Genomic DNA, 19,356 nt, shown 5'->3' with positions numbered 1-19,356 from the left:
ATAGTTTAAATAATTTTGCATAATTATATTTTTAATGATCATTACTTATATATTTTATCTATTTGTCCCTTATTGATGAAATTAATAAAATTCATAGTTATATGGTCAAAATAGAGTCACTCCTATAATTTAGTGAGTATATAGGTAGTTTACTCTTTTATTTTTCAATGATGTCTTACTTCTATTAAATTGGGCTAACAGAGCAAGCAAAGCAATATAAACTGGTAAAGGGCAAAGTAGAAGACGGAGTCAATTGGGCTAATATTAGACCGTCCAGTTGTGGGCTGAAATCTAAACCGGAGAGTGTGTAGAAGGAGAATTAATCAGTGAATAGCCAGCCGAATATCATCGCTAGGGTTTTGCGATTTTCACAGAAGCAATTAAGCAAAGCAGGCGGGCGAGAGACAATGAGTCGGAGCTTGGGCATACCGGTGAAGCTACTACACGAGTCGTCGGGTCACATCGTAACGGTGGAACTCAAGAGTGGAGAGCTTTACAGAGGAAGCATGGTCGAGTGCGAGGATAATTGGAATTGCCAGCTTGAGAACATCACCTTCACTGCTAAAGTACCTCACTTTCTCTTTCCCCTTTATTTTAAGCTGCCTCATAATGTGCGACTCCTTTATGCTTATTTCGATCTGACGTATTCAGGGTTTATGGTTTTTGCTCTGTCAGTGATAAATCTTAAAATGCTATAAACATTTGATTTAAATGTAGGTTTCGGACTCTGGACCTTGACTTAAGTTTATAAATAGGTTGAACCATTGAGTGGACTCAGTGGTAAAAGGAATGTTGTTCTCTCTATAGGACACGAGGACTCGGTTTCTAGCAGCTATGTTTGTACCATGTAGGATGTATGGGGTGTCAATTAGCTAAGGAAAACTACCTTGTAATCATCTCAGATTATTTTAAAAAAACGTCTCGGGAATCACTGCTATATAGTTTTTATTAATGATTTTGTGTTATTCCAGTTTTTTCTTTGTGTTCTGTTCATTTCAGTCAAATTTGGAACTGAAATCACATCCTACACATGTTAGGTTGTCAGCTGCTTTAATGAAGTAACCCCATTTACGAGTTTCTTGCATTATGGTTCTTTACTATTTGTTTCCGTTTTTCTTTTCAAGAGAATTCATTGTGATTTAAGTACATGTTTCTCTCATTCCCATTCTCGGAAGTGCATAATCCTTTTCGAAATCCCTCTGGTTAAATTTGCATGCTTTCGGCTTCCCTCTGGTTTACATGAATTTGCAACTGAATTTATAATGATGCTTTGGCTTGGCTTCAGGATGGAAAGGTTTCGCAGCTTGAGCATGTTTTCATCTGAGGCAGTAAAGTCAGGTACTATGACCGTCTCCCATTCTCTACCCTCACCTTGTATTGTTGTTTATGATGGGTTTAGATCAGACAAACTTGACTATTAGTAGGAAATACGCAACAGGTTCATGGTCATACCGGATATGTTAAAGAATGCTCCTATGTTCAAACGTCTAGATGCTAAAATCAAGGTACATTTTACTTGCAATTTTGCGGTATTCTGACATCCACTTGATGGAATATTTCGACTTCGTTTTGTAACTTGATTAAGGGTAAGAGCTCGTCTCTTGGAGTTGGCAGAGGTAGAGCTGTTGCAATGCGAGCCAAAGTAAGTTCATCCATCATTCAGTAACGCCCTTGTGTCTGTGTGTGCATCAGTTATTGATCTTTAACTTCATTCTTTCTTGTTTTGCAGGCTCAAGCTGCTGGCCGTGGCACAACAGCTGGAAGAGGTGTTGTGCCATCCATTCGAAGGTAAGTTTATCCTGTGATGTGCTTTCCAATCTCTTCCTTCGAGAGAAGCATCATCGTTGCAAGTTGCTTGGAAATTGCTTTCTAGTAACCAAACTTGTACTCTTCATATTTGATGTGAAAAAGAAATCAGATATCCAAATTACTGCTCATTTGCCGTGTTCGAATTGAACAACTACCAATATGTTATCATTTCTAATGTCTTTTTGTTCACAAGGATCGGGTATTCTTTGTACATGATGAATGTTAAGTTCTGAGTTTTATGCTTGCATAAAGAAAGAAATGCAAATAATATCAAATTAGTTCTTTTATTCATAATGGGAAAATCCAAGTTTTCATGATCTAAACGAACACCTTGCTAGAACACTAATACAATTATTTCTCTCTGGAAAAGAGGAAAAGGAAAATCTAATTAAAGAAAGTAGAAAAAAAAAGGAAAACTAAATGAAAAAGGCCGTCTTCATGGACGAAAACACCTAGTCGGTATCATGATCATAAACCCAGGGAGCAACTTGTGTTGCTCGATTGTACCCAAATCCCCACCAGTTCCTACTTGGCGGCTGGATTTGATCAATCAAGCAAATGCTTCTCTTTGTGCTAGGATTTGGTCTCCAACAGAAAAGTTGCTGGCTCGGTTTTTGCAGCATAACCATACTTAGATGTACAGTATTTGCGGTGTACGCCTGTAAGTTTCCCCGACGTTGCCTTCTGATGGAAAATAACCATCATTCTTGAGCAATCCCTACACCAAAAATACAAGAAATATCAAAAGTAAGCTTTGCAAGAACATAACTTTATGGTACTTAAGAAGAAGAGCTAAAAGGACTTTACATTAGTTGCTTTTCTGAGTAGTTAGTATACCACTCGCTGGTCTTGCTCCAGTGCTTAAACCCACCAATAGTACACTGAGCGGTAAAAATAGCAGCCGCGGCTAATAAAGAAGGAGGAAATTGAAGCATTTCATACTCAACTAGGCAAAGCTCGATCATGAAGAACGACAGAAGCTCAAGCTGGTTCAAAGACACATTTAAAACCATCTCTGGTTAATGAATATTGTTGGATAAAAAATGCAAAATGACAATGTTTTGTCACAAACCTTCCTGTTAGATTGAGCAGCTTTGAGAAATCTCCTCATAAACACATATGGCGTCGGAAAAGATAGATTGAATTGTAAAGTATTGATCATCAATCTCTCCTGCAAATCAAGCGGCGCATATGTATGAAATCAGATTCAATATAATTTAGAACACAATGTTGAATCACAAACCATGTCGAGCACTTCTTTCCTGTCGTAAGCCTTGTCAGAAATCAGCATCAGATCCTCTACAACGGGAACAGAAACTTCTTCGTATTTGCAGGCAATAAGCACGGCTGTTATTCCGACCAGCTGAAGTTTTTTCCTCACTACTTGATGAGCCGATAGAAACCTATCGATTATATTGACTGTCAGATATAGGCTTTCTTCCATCAGCTCAAACTTGTAATGAACCTGTCAAAATCATGATGAAATTTGAATTACTACCTAATTCATCTCATAACAAGGAGCAATGTCAATTAATGCAACATTTCGCTTACCTCTATCAGCCAGTCGATAAGGATAGCTCTCATCCTTTCGTTAATGTCTCGTTGTTGTGCCATATAGTTTGAAGGAACACGACCAATACACTGCAAAAATCAATGAAAAAAAGTTGAGAGAATCAACCACTCATTAATTACTCAATTTAAGTTGCAAATGAGCATGAAATCACCTCTGCCTTCCTGTAGAACTCATATAAATCATCAATGTACTCGACAACTGCTAGAGGATTACTTTTATCACAGTTGTCAATGTCCAGAAAAGGCTCTTCATCAATGTCTTGCATTTCAACCTCCTGCAAGTAGAAGCATAAACATCAGTGCCTTTCAAACATATAAAACCATGATACAAAATCGATCAATGAGTCGGTGAAGGGAAATGTCCTATACCATCCGGTCAATCTCCTCCGACATAGCTTCAGCGTGTTGCGCAAACATCTGCACATCGGATTCATTACTTGCCTCGGGGTCATCCAAATCTATGACAATGCAATCATCAGGTTGATTTGGAGCTGGCACCGGAAGGACTGATTCCTTGATTACCTGTAAGAGTAACTAATCGTAATCATCAATGTTTGAGTAATGCCTAAAAATTATCATTGTAGAATTGGTACCTGGGGTTTGATTTGCTGCTTGTTAGCCATCTCGGCAGCAAACTTCCTGATAAAGAGAACCACCATAAGCAAAAGAGGACAGAAGATTATGTTTTCTGGAAACCAAAACAAACATCAACAAACATACAGAAAATTTCACTGACCTAGTAATAGGTCTATGCACATGCTTGGATGGGATCTTATTAGAGACTTCATTTCTTCTGAATTAAACACAAAAGGAAAATGGACAAAGAACATCAACACTATTCCTTGATTACAAATCATCATTTTTCTTGCTGCTGAGAAAAACAGAAATACTCGTTTTTGGCCCCTTGAATACCAAGAGAACCCCACTCATTTACATCATTTACTCGTATATTATTCAGGAATCACAAACAAAGCCAACAATAGCAAACTGGAAGGAAGAAGAAGGGGAACACTTTCTTTTCTGTTCTAGGCAACCAAACAGAGGATTTTAAGAAATTACTCACTCAGATAAAGGTCTCTTTTTGACAGCACATGGGTTAGGTGGAGCTCCAAGTACATCACGATTAATTGTGCCCAATGCTCTTCGATTCTGCCCGGTCGCCGCCGCCGACTTCCCACCTATGCCCGCACGCAAACCCCCTTTTATTTGAAATTAAAAAGAAAACATGTTTCTTTAAAAACTTGAAATTTCGACTAGTTATTTAAACATAAAAAAATGGGGTTTAATCAGTCACCTTGAAGATTTGAGGGTTCGATGACTCCAGGATTGTTCTCGTCTGATCCAGCCATATATTCCGTATCTACAAACAACGTATATATAGAATAAGAATCCCCTAATGAAGGTCGTCAAAATCAAGACCCATCGATCAAAACTAAAACAAATCATTTTTTTTATAAAAATGAATGAAACTGAAAGAAATGATAAGACCCATTAAAGAAAGAAGCAAATCGTCTTCGATAAGAGAACAGTCAAGAACCTGTCTCAAGAGAATTTTCCTCGTTGATCTTTGAACTCCAATCAGAAACCCCGTCTCGTTTGATGTTTCACTTCACGGGAAAAAGGGGGAAATGAAATTAAAAAAAGAGATTACCCAAATTTGTCATTTGAAAATGGACAGCAATGGAGTGATCTCTCTCTCTCACACTTTTCTATTTTCTTTCTCCCGTTCAGTTTTTTTTTTGGGGTTTTTTTTTTCCTTTTCTTTTACAGTAAAGGACCAAATTAAATAGAGAGGCAAACAGAACTTCTATAATTTCAAATCTAACGGCTAGTTAATTGGATGTAAAGTCACAACGCTTAACTCCGATGCCACGTGTTTTCAAATTGTAAGGCCTTTTTTGTTATTATTTTAAACTATAGAAATGGTCACTGAACTTATAGAGTACTTACACTTTAGTTATTGAACTTTTATTACATGCAATATAGACACTAAAATTTTAATATTCTTTTATCACAATCATCGTCCTTAAGAAAAAGCTGATTTAGCACTTTAAAATCGTTTTCCCTAAAAAAATCTCAAAGTCTTCTTTCAAATCGACAATCGTCGACCTTCTTTACATACATATAAATGGTCATTAAACTTATAAGATAATTGTATTGTACCGTTATTATTTGACGTTCTTTCTATCATCGTCGACACTAAACACACTAAACAATTACCCCTCATAGGATTCCCTCAACATTTCTCAAGGTTTCTCAACAAATGGAATAAAAGTAGCACTTCAATGGCTCCCATTTAGGATAGTAGTTGTGTTCCTGTTGCTGGTAGCTAATTTCATCTTATGCAACACCATCCAATACCCTAATAAATCCTAAGGACCACATGGTAAAGGCATTTTAGTTGTATTTGAGACTTGGATGAAATAACAATAAAAATTTAATATGACGAGTGTTATGATTTCTAGTCGGTCGTATTATAAGCAAAATGAGGCTGATGATTGTCGCTTTAAAACAAGACTTTAAGTCTTTTGGGAAGAAAATTTCAATGTTTCGTGTCGGCTTTTAATACTAGTGATTATAGTAAAAGTAAACAAAAAGTTTAGTAATGGTATTGTAAGTTTTAAAAATTTGATAGAGCAAAATGTAAACACTGTAAAAGTTCAGTAACCATTTATATAATTTACTTTTATTATTATTTATATTTCTTCGGTTTTTTTGGGTTGAACCATGCTGGATACTCACCACCAAAATTAGGTGTGCGACACAGGTCGGTCCAAATTAATCAGGACAAATCCTTAAAACTGAGGGCAACAAAAAAAATACTAAGAAACTTGGATTATGAAATATTATGACCCAAATACATTTTATTCTTGCTTTAAAATATGGTACGCTATCGGAATGATCATTTACATTTTTTTTATATATTTATACTCATCAAATTTGAAAAAGTTGAGTTTTGATTACAGAGATATTAAATGCCGTTAAGTTGACGACGTAACACATTAATAAAAGACTTATATTATGTGAATCTATATATAAATATAAGTTATATCATTAAATTTTAATAAAATTATTTTTTTCAAAATCTTAAATTTAAATGGTCTATTAATAAGTGTTCGGTATATAAATTTTTATTATTTTAAATATACTTTACATCAAAATTAAATTGATATTTAACTCCCAAGGTAATAATTTAATGACTAAATTAATAGGACATATTCAAAGTAATATTACTAATTTAAAATTTTAACTAAAATATTTAAAATTTGAGATCAATTATATTAAGTTAGGGATGTTTGATACCATTAAACATTAAAATAACTAAAAAAAACAACTATGATAATAAATCGGAACTAAGCAAAGCCTAAAAGAAAACTTAGAACCTCATGAAATCAACCCTTCATCTATTGGTGAAATTTGGTTTTTGATCCCTATACTACTAAATTTGTTATTTATATTCCTATAATTTAGTAACAGTTGTTTTACTTTATAATTTCATTAGTTAATTTGAATAGTTAATTATTTCAATTTAAAATGATATATGCTCATGCTCCTGCATGAACCAATTACCTAAGTGGTTAAAGAGATAGACGTTATCTCTATATATTCTAAGTTCGAGCACAAGAGATTATAAAAGTGTTTAAATTTTTTTTATCGAACGGTTAAGAGCTTTTATAACGTATACTATTTATAATCATCGTAGATTAATAAAGAAACACTATATACTCCTTTCTTAAAAACATTTATTCCAACACAAAAGAATTAATTTAGACTTTTTTTTTTGAAAAACAATAATATTAAAACTTTAAATAAAATAATTAACAATACTAATTATAGGGATGATAAACGGGTATAATTTCGTAGATTTCATACCGTACTCGCTCTAATTGGGGCGGGGATGGGTATAACTTTAGTGGGTAGTGGGTGGGTGATGGGTTTGAGACCTTATCCGCGCCGCATCCGCCCGTCCACTAAATACTCATTAAATTTTGGATCATTATAAATTTAGATATAATTTTAGGGTTTGCCATCTATGTGTGTCAAAGAACAAAAATATTATGTGTTTGTCATTTATGTTTCTAAGCTTTAATTATGTCTTTTATTATGGTGTTTTATGTACTTTAAGATCTATGTTAACATTTAACTCAAATAATCCTTGATTTATTTTATTATGTTTTTTAATGGACGTGTTTGTTTTATGTTTGTTGTTTATGTATAACTTAATGTTGCTGTCAGGTGGGTCTAGCCGGGTACGTCTCCAGTTGAGTAGTGAGTGTGGAGATATATTTGAGAATGTACCCGCGTGGGCGGATGTGGATTTGAAAAATTTTACTCATCATGGGTGGTGGATGGGTGGTGAATTTAAAAATATTAGATGGATATGAGGATGGAGGAGGAGTATCCGCACCCGACCCGTCTGGTTGCCCTCCCTAACTAATTATTTGAACTTATAAAAGCAAACCATGGCCGTCCATTTAAGAGTAACAAACTTTGATTCTATTTTAAGGAAAAAGCAGCGAAAAAAACTTAATAATTCTAACAGATGACACGAAAAACCCGCAAATGAATTTCACTCACGTACCAATAAAACACTCAGACATTCATGCAAATTTAGGGTTAGGGTTTCTTTGCATGTCTCTATGATGATCTCCCTCTTTCATTCCCGGATAATATTATCAGTGATTCATGTTTGACGTATAGATAATCGGGTTTACATCTTGAGTTAGTCTAGCCAAAAATTGAGCCGGCGCTTGGCAAGTCAGCCACATCAGATTGATAGTGGTCTAGATATAGGGAAATGGGGTTGCTATAGCAGAAAACAACTTCAGATGGTGATGGATGCTGGAGAAAGAGACGGAGATGGCGAAGACGGAGGATTTGAGAAGTTCGGGGAAGATAACGGAACGAAATCGCCCGCCTGTTTGGTTGATAAAATGGTGAATATGATCGAATACGTTTCTCGATTTGGGGATTATCGGAGAACCCAAAAGAAAGAGTGTTACAATATGGTTAGGCGGTTGAAGGTTTTCTTGCCTTTATTCGATGAAATTCGGCACCTCGGTTCCCCGATCAGCCCGAATGGTGTGGCTTCTTTGTCTAAGTTGAAGAAAGCGATTCGTTTGGCGGTGAAGCTGTTGAAAACTTGCAACGAGGGTAGCAAGATTTACCTGGTAAGAGGGATACATGCATCAATTTGCGGATATAATCATTTATATTTTGTAATGTCAATTTAGGGATGCGCATTTTAACATAACTCGGCAGGTTCTAATCTGATTTTGTTTGATTGGTTCAGTCTTTTATTTTAAAAATTTGGGTTTGGATAAGTTTAAGCACTTAGATTTAGAGTTAAAAAAACCAACCTGATATGAGATACTATAATTATCTAAATAATTGTAATAATAGTCCTATTTATTTTTCAATTAGATGTTTATTTTACCTAATAATATATATATATATATATTATATTTGAGTTGAGTCGAATTAGTTCAGTTGTAGGTTTTAATCTCAAAAAATCGGGTCAGTTGAACCTTCCTAAAACTGAGTCAAGCTGAATGTCGGATGAGTTAAAAACCTAATTTGATCCATGACCATCCTCAATAATCATGGATATGAAAAAAAATTTCTAATTGTTGCTTTAAATATATGTTCTGAGTTTTGCCTTTGTAATTCAGACATTCAAGAGTGAGGCCGTAACGATCAAATTCCACACTGTTTACGGAAAGTTGACTCAAGCTTTGGAAGAGTTGCCTTATGATGAACTTCAGGTATCTGACGAAGTGAGGGAACAGGTATATAAGAAAATATTATCTTTCTTGCATGTCAATATACATATATCTATATATGCATATACACATACATATATATAAGATTATGAAGCATAAACACTTCTGATAGGATATGTTTCATATTTAAAGTAGGTAAATTTGATTATTGGTAATAATATATTTATGATGTTTATATAAAATTGTATCTGGATTGTAAATCAGATTCAGCTGATGCTGACACAATTAGCCCGAGCCAAAAAGAGAGCAGATACACAAGATATGGAGCTTGCTGTAGATCTGATGGCGGTTTCCTCAAAAACTGACGAAAGGAATGCTGATATAGCCATAGTAGAAAGGCTGGCCAAAAAGCTAGAGCTACATACCGTTGAGGACTTGAAGATAGAAACCGTAGCTGTACAGAAACTTGCTAAAGAGAGAGGCGGCATTTCAGAGTCTACACAGCAGCAAATTATACGACTTCTCAACAAATTCAAGCACTTTGTAGGCATGGAAATTACCAATGTTCTTGATGATCCTTCCATTCATCAAATACCGGGGAAATCCCAATCTTTGGTCATCCCTCATGAGTTCCTCTGTCCTATCACACTTGAAATAATGAGAGATCCTGTTATTGTTGCCAGTGGACAGGTAACTTTATATGTATACACTTGAAGGAACAAATGTAGAAGTGTTAGAAAAAGTTGGGTTGTAGATGTTGTTAGCAAATCATCCCTTTTAGATTAGACGGAAAGAAACGGCCGGTTGTTTGGTGGAGGGGAAGTGGAAATGACGCCTTGTATGGTGAATTATATAATGATCCTTTGTTTATCGTCATCTTCAGTCCGTCTACTCTCTACTTTTTCTCCATCAAACAACCGCGACTCTCCACCCAAATCACAAGAGGTGAACCGTTAACAACCGTTACAGTTCAACTTTTTCCATCAAAAAAAGCTTTGCATCAATGAAGAGCCGACCTAGCTTGGGTCATATTCGGTTCTTTTTAATACAGTATGAAATTTATATGTATCATGATCAGTCAATCGGTAAGGTACTGCTACTTTCTTAGGCCATGTACCTTGTGTTCATGACACCAGTATGAAGAGACCCAAGGAAGCAGTAGTACGTTGTCAGTTGGCGGATCGTGACAATTTATCGTTTATTTTACAAGATGATCACCATGTTATGTTATGGGAAACTTTTTGATTTTATATGTTTATTTTTTTTTATGAAATTCAGACATTTGAAAGGGAAAGCATCCAGAAGTGGTTTGATTCTAACCATCGAACTTGTCCAAAGACCAGGCAGACTCTAGCTCACTTGTCAGTGGCACCAAATTATGCCCTCAAGAGCCTTATAACGCAATGGTGTGAGAAGAACAATATTCATCTCCCCGAGAAAGAGGATCATCCATCTTCCAAGAGATTCTTGGTTGATCACAAAGACGAAATGGCTTGTCTGGTTAACGAACTATCTTCCAGTCAATTAGAAGTGCAGAGAATGGCCGTGAAGAATATCCGTATGCTTTCCAAGGAGAATCCAGAGGCCAGAGTTTTGATAACCAAAAATGGAGCAATACCACAGTTAGTGCATCTGTTGTCCTATCCGGATTCTAAGATCCAAGAGCATGTGGTTACAGCTTTATTGAATTTATCCATTGACGAGTCTAACAAGAGGCTCATAACCGATGAACGCGCCATACCCCCGATAATAGAAGTCTTGCAAAAGGGAAGTATGGAGACGAGAGAGAATTCGGCAGCCGCTTTATTTAGCTTGTCGATGCTTGACGAGAACAAAGTGACGATAGCTCTCGAAGATGGCATTCCCCCGCTTGTGGATTTGTTGCAGAACGGCACGATTAGAGGTAAAAGGGATGCTGTCACTGCACTGTTCAGCTTATCTCTCAACCACTTAAATAAGGTAAGGGCTATTGAAGCTGGCATTGTCCCACCATTACTGGAGTTACTCGAGGACAAGAACCAAGGCATGGTTGATGAGGCTCTCTCCATCTTATTACTTCTTGCAATTTTCCCGGAGGGGAGACACGAGATCGGACAGCTCTCGTTCATCGAAACTCTTGTCGACTTCATAAAAAACGGAACCCCTAAGAACAAGGAGTGTGCAACCTCGGTTCTTCTCGAGTTGAGTTCGAATAATTCATCTCACATCCTTGCAGCCCTTCAGTTTGGGGTATATGAGCATTTAGTTAAGATCAAGCAGAGTGGAACAAATAGAGCTCAGAGAAAAGCAACTTCTCTTTTACAGCTTATGATCAGCAAGTGTGAACAAATTCCATAAATCTTGTCAACTATATATATATATATAGAAACCCCAAATCTAAATTAGTTGTTGATTATTCTTTTGCCTTCACTTTTTTGGGGTTAATCCTCTCTGCATAGAGATGATGATAACCGTTTTGATTTCCACTTCAAAAAATGGCAAGAATAAGGTTAAAGATGAATAACCAAAAGGTTTTCAAGAAAAATCTTATTAAAACAATTTCTAAAAAAAATAAGACGAAAGAATTTTACAATTCAATTACTCAAAGCCCAAAGGATACTTCAATATTATTGATAAATAAAAATACTCCTTATATATGTTAAGAGAAGAATTCTTTGTAATTCCAAAAAAATAAATCATACTCTAATTAAAACTTTAAAAATTCGGTTGTACAAGATTATATAGACCTTATATTAATTTTTAATAATTTAAACTCCCAACAAATGGTAATTTTAATCCTAATACGGTTTTCTAGGGTTTTTTCCCTTTTTCTCTCGGTCGCTGGTTGTCTTAAGGTTTTGCCTTTGAGTTTTGTTTCTCGTGCACTTGTGATCTCATAACAAACAATATAGAAGAAGATTTGGGATTGTCTCAGGAAATACGGACTAATATACGGCGTTACCGGATATATTATAATATATTTAATAAATTCGGTTTAGCGCTACCGGAAATGTTGAGTAATAATAATGTAGTAAGTCTAAATCATGAAGAAATATTAAAAAATTTGGCAACCAACAAACTTAGCTTGTCGGTTTGTGTCGATACAAATGAAAAATATATCGATCTATAACAATATAACATGTAAAAATATGACAATCGGTCTCAAAATGACAAAACCGGTAAAACGCTACCGGATATGTTGAAAGTGTCGATAATTTAATATAAGTATCGACACTTTCTGAATTTAAAAGAGAAGAAGTTATAGCGCCTAAAAAATGTCGACACTTTATGAAAATGTATCGATCCATAACAATATAACAACTAAAAATATAACAAAACCGGTCTCAAAATGACAAAACAGGTAAATAACTACCGGATATGTTGAAAGTGTCGATACTTTAATATAATTATCGACACTTTTGGAATTTAAAAGAGAAGAAGTTATAGCGCCTATAAAGTGTCGATACTTTAAAAAAATGTATCGATCCATAACAATATAACAGGTAAAAATATGAAAAAACCGATAAAATGTTACCGGATATGTTGAAAGTGTCGATAATTTAATACAAGTATCGATACTTTTTGAATTTAAAAGAGAAGAAGTTATAACGCCTAAAAAGTGTCGACACTTTATGAAAATGTATCGATCCATAACAATATAACAACTAAAAATATGACAAAACCGGTCTCAAAATGACAAAACAGGTAAATAACTACCAGATATGTTGAAAGTGTCGATACTTTAATATAAGTATCGACACTTTTGGAATTTAAAAGAGAAGAAGTTATAGCGCCTATAAAGTGTCGATACTTTAAAAAAATGTATTGATCTATAACAATATAACAGGTAAAAATATGACAAAAGAGGTCTACAAATGACAAAACCGATAAAAAGATACCAGATATCTTGAAAGTGTCGATAATTTAATATAAGTATTGACACTTTTGGAATTTAAAAGAGAGAAGTTATACGCCTAAAAATTGTCGACACTTTATGAAAATGTATCGATCTATAACAATATAACAGCTAAAAATATGACAAAACCGGTTTCAAATGACAAAACAGGTAAATAACTACCAGATATGTTGAAAGTGTCGATACTTTAATATAAGTATAGACACTTTTGAAATTTAAAAGAGAAGAAGTTATAGCGCCTATAAAGTGTCGATACTTTAAAAAAATGTATCGATCTATAACAATATAACAGGTAAAAATATGACAAAACCAGTCTCAAAATGACAAAACCGGTAAAGCGCTACTGAATATGTTGAAAGTGTTGATACTTTAATAAGTACGCGTAATAAATTATTGATACTTTCAAAGAAATAGGTAAATATCCTATCGAAAGTATCGACACTTGACATAAAAGTATCGACACTTAGGTAGTTGTATCGATTAAATATAAATAACATATCCGATGTAAATATAAAGACATAGCTAAATTTCCTCTGAAAATAGATAAAGTTTTTGAAATCGAAGCGTAATTGTTGTTGCATTTCAGAAGGCGTTTCTACGGCTAAGTTTTATTTGTTTGTTGCTGCAGTCGAATCGAAAGGTACGTTGTTGAAACCCTAGTTTTTTATTATTACAATAATCAGAAATATAGTTTTTATGTGTTGTTGTTTGTTTGGGGTTTTCGAAGTAAAGAAACATTTGAGATCGATATCGATACTTTTATTTAATATTATATGTAAAAAATGATATTATAGGTAAAAATGATATTATAGATAGAAAATGATATTTTAGGTTGTATAAATGTGCCGACACTTGTTGTAGTGGTCATTCAAATTCTGTTGAAGACCAACCGTTTTACCACAAAGAGTAGTTATTGATTTTTGTATATTGAATAAAGTGTATGTAAGCAGTATTTGATTTGATTTACGCAAACTGATATATGAAGGAAAAATGAAGTCAATGGGTGGAAAGCAACCAAAGGGTGGATATATGTACTTCTAGTAAGTATCAATGTCTTTTTGTTATTATTGTTGAAATGGTAATTGGATTAAAGTATTTAAGAACTTTAAATTGATTACAAATTTTAAATGTTGACAGTATGGTCGAATGCAAAAGGATGAAGGAAAATAGCACACACAGCGGTTCGGTATGTAAAATGAAATTGACATTGAGTATTATTTAGCGTTAATGTATTGATTAAGAAACATTTATGCTTAATATTAGGTGACAGAAGATGTGAGGTCGAAATGGAATTCGATGAGTGATGCTGAAAAGGAACCTTACATCACACAGTCAATGAATGATAGTAAAGAATACAAAGAACGGATGAAAGCACATGAAAAGAAGGTATTCATTAAACTTGTAAATACGTTGATACAAGATATATAAGAACAATAACATTATATATTGTTAAAAAATGTAGGAAGTGTCGACAATGTGCAACATAAAAAGGGTGAATTCATTAATTGAACACCTTAAAGAGAAGGATCAATTGAATGTGCTGAGGGAAATGAGGTTTGGATCGTTGATAGGAGTAGGGGATCGACCAATTCGGAGGGAATTGTGTCGATCCTTGATGGAGCAATTTGATGTCAAACAATGTATTGCTAAATATGGTGATTATTCATTCCCTCTGGGGGTATCAACTGCTGCAGCCGTCTTGGGGGTACAAAACAAAGGCAAAAGTGTTGTAGAAGTCTGTAGGAGTAAGAACTGGAAAGCACTTGCCTCCAAATATGGTTTGAATCAGAATGTGACATATGCTAAAGTTGAAGAGGATATAAAAAGTGGATCTTACGGGGGGATGACCTGAAGGCCTGAGTTCTATTGTACCTTTTCGGGATATTTCTTTGTCTAACGGGTGATACGTCAACGAACAAGGACAATATGAAGCTCATTTGCGATGAAGGCTTGAAGGGTGAATTCAATTGGGCTGAATATGTCTATTCGAGATTGATTGAATCAATAATCACCTTTCAAAAGGGCAACCATAGATACCTCAAAGGGTGCATAGCAATCTTAGAGGTAACTGAGTTGAAGAATGTTTTTTTAATATAAAATGATAGTATAGTTATTATATAAAATGATATTTTTTTATTATAAATGCAAGTTGCACTGTTCGATTTTTGGTAGGGCTGTGATAGTTTGATGGCTTACGAAAGAAACGGAGTGGCACGCATCCGTGCATGGAGGAAGGAATAGGTGGTTAGAGTTATGGCGAAGTTGAAGTTGGATAGACCGAGGAAGCTAGAAATGGTAATAAATGTAATTAAATAATATTAAGAATATAATCAATGTCTTAATACAAATTTAATTTTGAAGGTTATTGTCAAGGAGGTAGAGGAGGCATAGGAGGTAGAGGAGGCAAAGGAAGCAGAGGAGGTAGTGGAGAAGGAAGAAGAGATGGTTGAAGGGGTGGATGACAGTCGGGGGATTACGGTGAGGGAAAACAGAGTAAATTCGACATTTTGATGTCTGAATTGGCTAATATTAAAAAAATCATTTTTGATATTCATCAAAGACAATCAAGAGTAGAAGAGACACTTGAGAGGCATAAGGGGGAAGTGGAAGGAAAGGTAGATGTAGTGGTGAATGAAGTTGAGGTGTTGAGGGAACTTAATCTGTTGACGAAAAGGTATACATTTTGATGACTGAATTGGCTGATATTAAAAAATTCTTTGTTACTTCTTTTCGCTTATGTTGTTTCCGTTGAGGGTCGCGAACGTTGTTTAATACACTGCTTCGATTGACTAAATCATTCAAACCAAATGAGTTCTCAAATTCTTCTGTTAGTTTTTTCATCTCATCTCTTGCGGTTTTGAAAGACGCATCTGTCTTTGATGCAGCGTAGCATAACATACTTGTTGTTGCACGTAGAGAAGCAAACCTTGTCATTTGCATTATTTCTGGAGGCACATTCAAATCAACAAAACTGGGTGCAGAAGCCTTCGCATCCTTAGTCCACCTACTTTGAATTAAAGACCCGGGAAAATATGTGTAATCCAATTGCTTCAAAACATGAAGTTGATGGCGACATGGAAGTCCAACGGTCTTGAATTTTTTGTATGAGCAATTTAGGGTTTTCGTACGAAAATCAAAACTAATTTCAAATGTCCTATTTTTTCTTTATACTTTTCAAATAAAAATATTGGCATTCATCTGATAAGGACTGAATCTCTTCTTGAAATCTGGTACAATGTCTCCTGTTGAAGTTCTTCTTAGAACGCATGAAAAGATTCGCGCGTAAAAATCTCAGAAGCATGACTTTCAAATTCAACCAATTTTGTGATCTGGAAGGGCTTCGTCTGGGAACTTAAGTAATCCGTTTTCAACTCATTCAGACGCATTCTACTAATATCATCTTTAATTGCACGAACAACATGTTGGAATGTCCAGGGATTGGGTAATCCTCATGTGGTTAGACGTCTCCGACATATGTTGAGAGATATTAACCTGGATGTAGTTTTCTTATCTGAAACAAAACTACACAAATCAAGAATGGTAGATGTCCGAAGGTCCTGGGTTTTTTTGAATGGGATTGAAGTTGATGTGCATGGCTTGGAAAAGTAATGTTGATATTTCCCTTAGATCTTTATCTTTGTCGCATATTGATGTGGTGCTCACAGATCCCACAGAAGAGATTCAATGGAGATATACTAGTTTTTGAAGAAGTCTTGGGATTTATTGAGAAGCCTGAATGTTGAGCCGAAGATACCTTGATTGGTTATAGGATTTTTTAACAAGATTTTATATTCTTATGAGAAGCAAAGAGGGATGAAGCGATCTGAAAGACATATGTCTGAATTCCAGTGGGCTTCGGAGGATTATCAGTTAGAGAATATTGGTTATAAAGGAGTCACGTACACATGGGAAAGGGGTCGACGAGCTGAAAATAATATTCGTGAGAGGTTAGATAGAGGGGTGGAAAATAGTACTTGGTAGTCTCTTTTTCAATATTATAAATTGTCTCATCTAATTCACTTAAGATCAGATCAATGTTCGCTTTTGTTGGATACTCTGGGGGGAAATAAGAAAGACATTGGCACTTTAAGTTTGAGGCAGCTTGGTTGTTAGAGGACTCTTGCGAGAAAAAGGTTGAGCGATTATGGAATGGACAATTAAGATCAGTTCCAGAGAAACTTAGTAGAGTCAGAGCATGACTTGATGTTTATTTTAAAATGATACAAAAAGAGAAGAAAATAACAGAAGATACCCTAAAAATAGATTGAGAGAGCTCATAGAAATGGAACCCACGGAGGATAATCTGGGAGAAATCACAAATTTCAAACTCCAACTGAACATGGAGGCAGATAGAGCATAAATATATTGGGAACAAAAAGCAAGGGTGAACTAGCTGCGAAATGGGGACAATAACAGTTTTTCACCGTTTTGATACCCAAAAAGAAGAGATCAAATCGTATTCGAACGCTGGAAAATAGTGAATGAGAGAAATGCAAAGATGAGTATGTGATCCAGAGCTGGGCAAAAATTATTTTGATGAGTTATTCACCTTTGGTCAGGAAGAAATTGATGATAATCCTGCAAGGTATTATTCTTAGTATCACAAATAGTATGAATAAAATTCTCTCTCGATCGTTTTATTTCGAAGAGGTGACACAGGTAATTATATCGATGGGGGTTCTAAAAGCATCAGGAGATGATGTCCTAGGGACAATCTTCTATCAATGTTTTTGGCATATTGTGGGCAAGGAAGTAACTAGTTACTGCTTAAGCTAATTAATACTGGTCAGGGGATGGAAGATACCAATCGAACACTTATTGTTCTCATCCCTAAAATTCAAAACCCAACTCGATTGACTCAATTTTAACCTATCAATCTATGTAACGTTTTCTATAAGATCGTTTTGAAGATGCTGGTACAATGAATACAAGATTTCCTTCATCTTTGCATTGATGAGGCACAGAGCGCCTTTGTTTTTGGGCATTTGATAATGGGTAATATCATCATGCTTACGAGCTTCTCCACTCGTTTGTGAAGAAAAGAAAAGATGAAGAGGCTACTTTGCTCTCAAACTTGAGGTGAATGGAAAAGTGAGAGAGGTTTTTTTGCCATAGAGGTTTGAGACAAGGTGATCTGATTAGCTTATATCTATTCATGCTATGCAGCGAAGGATTGTATTCCCTATTACGGAGTGCTGAGATTGAAGGGACTATGAAATGAGTGAGGATAAATAGGTTTGTACCCTCGATTACTCATCTGTTATTTACATATGAGTGTCTTATCTTTGGTGAAGCTACGACTAGGGTTGCAGGTGTTTTAAAAGAGATGCTGGGTCGATATGGAAAAAGCTCCGGACATATGATAAACTTTGAGAAGTTAGTCTTATTCTTCGGTACAAATGTCATTGATTCAAATAGAAATGATGTGAGGTACAACCAACCGGAGAAATATACTGGATTACCAGCCATGATAGGGGGCATAAAAAGCAAGCCCCGAATTAATTCATGGAGCACTTGATTCATATCTCAAGGGGGAAGAGAAGTGTTTATAAAGTCAATTCTTCAGGCTCTGCCCCTCTTTGCTATGATTTTTTTTTTGCCAGAGACTTTATGTGTGGAATTGGAACAAATAATGGCACGCTTCTTGTGGTAAAAATTGGAATGGATTCACTGGTGTACTTGAGACCAACTCAGTAAATTAAAGGAATATGGGGGAATGGGGTTTCAAAATTTAGCAAAGTTCAACATAGCCCTCATGGCTAAACAAGGGTGGAGATTAATATGTCAACCTACATCGCTTGTGAGTAGAGTGTTACGAGAAAAATATTTCCATAATTCTGATTTTATGCATGCAACAATAGGATCCCAACAATCTTACGTTTGGTGTAGTATCTAGAGTACGTGTAGGCTGTTAGAACAAGGAATTCGGTGGAAAGTGGGGAATAGTCACAAAAATAATCAAACAAAAGTAAATAATAAACCTAAAAATACGAAGAAAATTAAAATCTTCCATTGAGAATGACGATCAATATCAAAATCCAATAACCTTCATACAAACTCCTTATCTCTTTCAAATGAGATGCTTGGCGAAATGATAAAAGAGTGGAGAGCGAACCAAATAATTTGATAGGCTGCTTCACTATGCAACTCTAATTACATCGTCAAACAAACCTTTTGCCAAAAGAAGAGATCTGACTATATGTGACTACCAACTAACCAATTCGAAAATAAATGTCGTGATGATTTTTTATGAGAACAAGAACGATCGCAAAGGTATGCGAAAAAATATATCAAAAAATATGAGGATCGTGCCACAAGAGTTTAGGAAACGCGTACCACAAGAGCAGAGAAAAATCA

At 35.2% G+C, this 19,356-nt stretch overlaps 1 protein-coding gene and 2 pseudogenes across 1 annotated transcript; 2 read left to right on the top strand and 1 right to left on the bottom strand.

The window, feature by feature from the left end:
- The first annotated feature begins 385 nt into the window (after nucleotides 1–385).
- Nucleotides 386–1,823, top strand: LOC120126593 (annotated as a pseudogene).
- A 423-nt stretch (nucleotides 1,824–2,246) lies between these two features.
- On the bottom strand, nucleotides 2,247–5,113 carry LOC120126590 (annotated as a pseudogene).
- Nucleotides 5,114–8,120: 3,007 nt separating this feature from the next.
- LOC120126436 (U-box domain-containing protein 15-like) lies at nucleotides 8,121–11,462 on the top strand. The gene is made up of 4 exons (XM_039144638.1): nucleotides 8,121–8,552; nucleotides 9,054–9,170; nucleotides 9,369–9,794; nucleotides 10,383–11,462. The coding sequence occupies exons 1-4, from the start codon at nucleotides 8,211–8,213 to the stop codon at nucleotides 11,439–11,441; spliced, it is 1,944 nt and encodes a 647-aa protein (XP_039000569.1). The 5' UTR covers nucleotides 8,121–8,210; the 3' UTR covers nucleotides 11,442–11,462.
- Nucleotides 11,463–19,356: the final 7,894 nt, after the last annotated feature.

This window comes from Hibiscus syriacus, unplaced genomic scaffold, assembly GCF_006381635.1.
Source record: "Hibiscus syriacus cultivar Baekdansim isolate YM2019G1 unplaced genomic scaffold, ASM638163v2 tig00110458_pilon, whole genome shotgun sequence".
NCBI classification, from domain to species: domain Eukaryota; kingdom Viridiplantae; phylum Streptophyta; class Magnoliopsida; order Malvales; family Malvaceae; genus Hibiscus; species Hibiscus syriacus.
The sequence above is the reverse complement of the archived record's forward strand: the minus strand, read 5'-3'. Positions and strand labels throughout refer to the sequence as shown.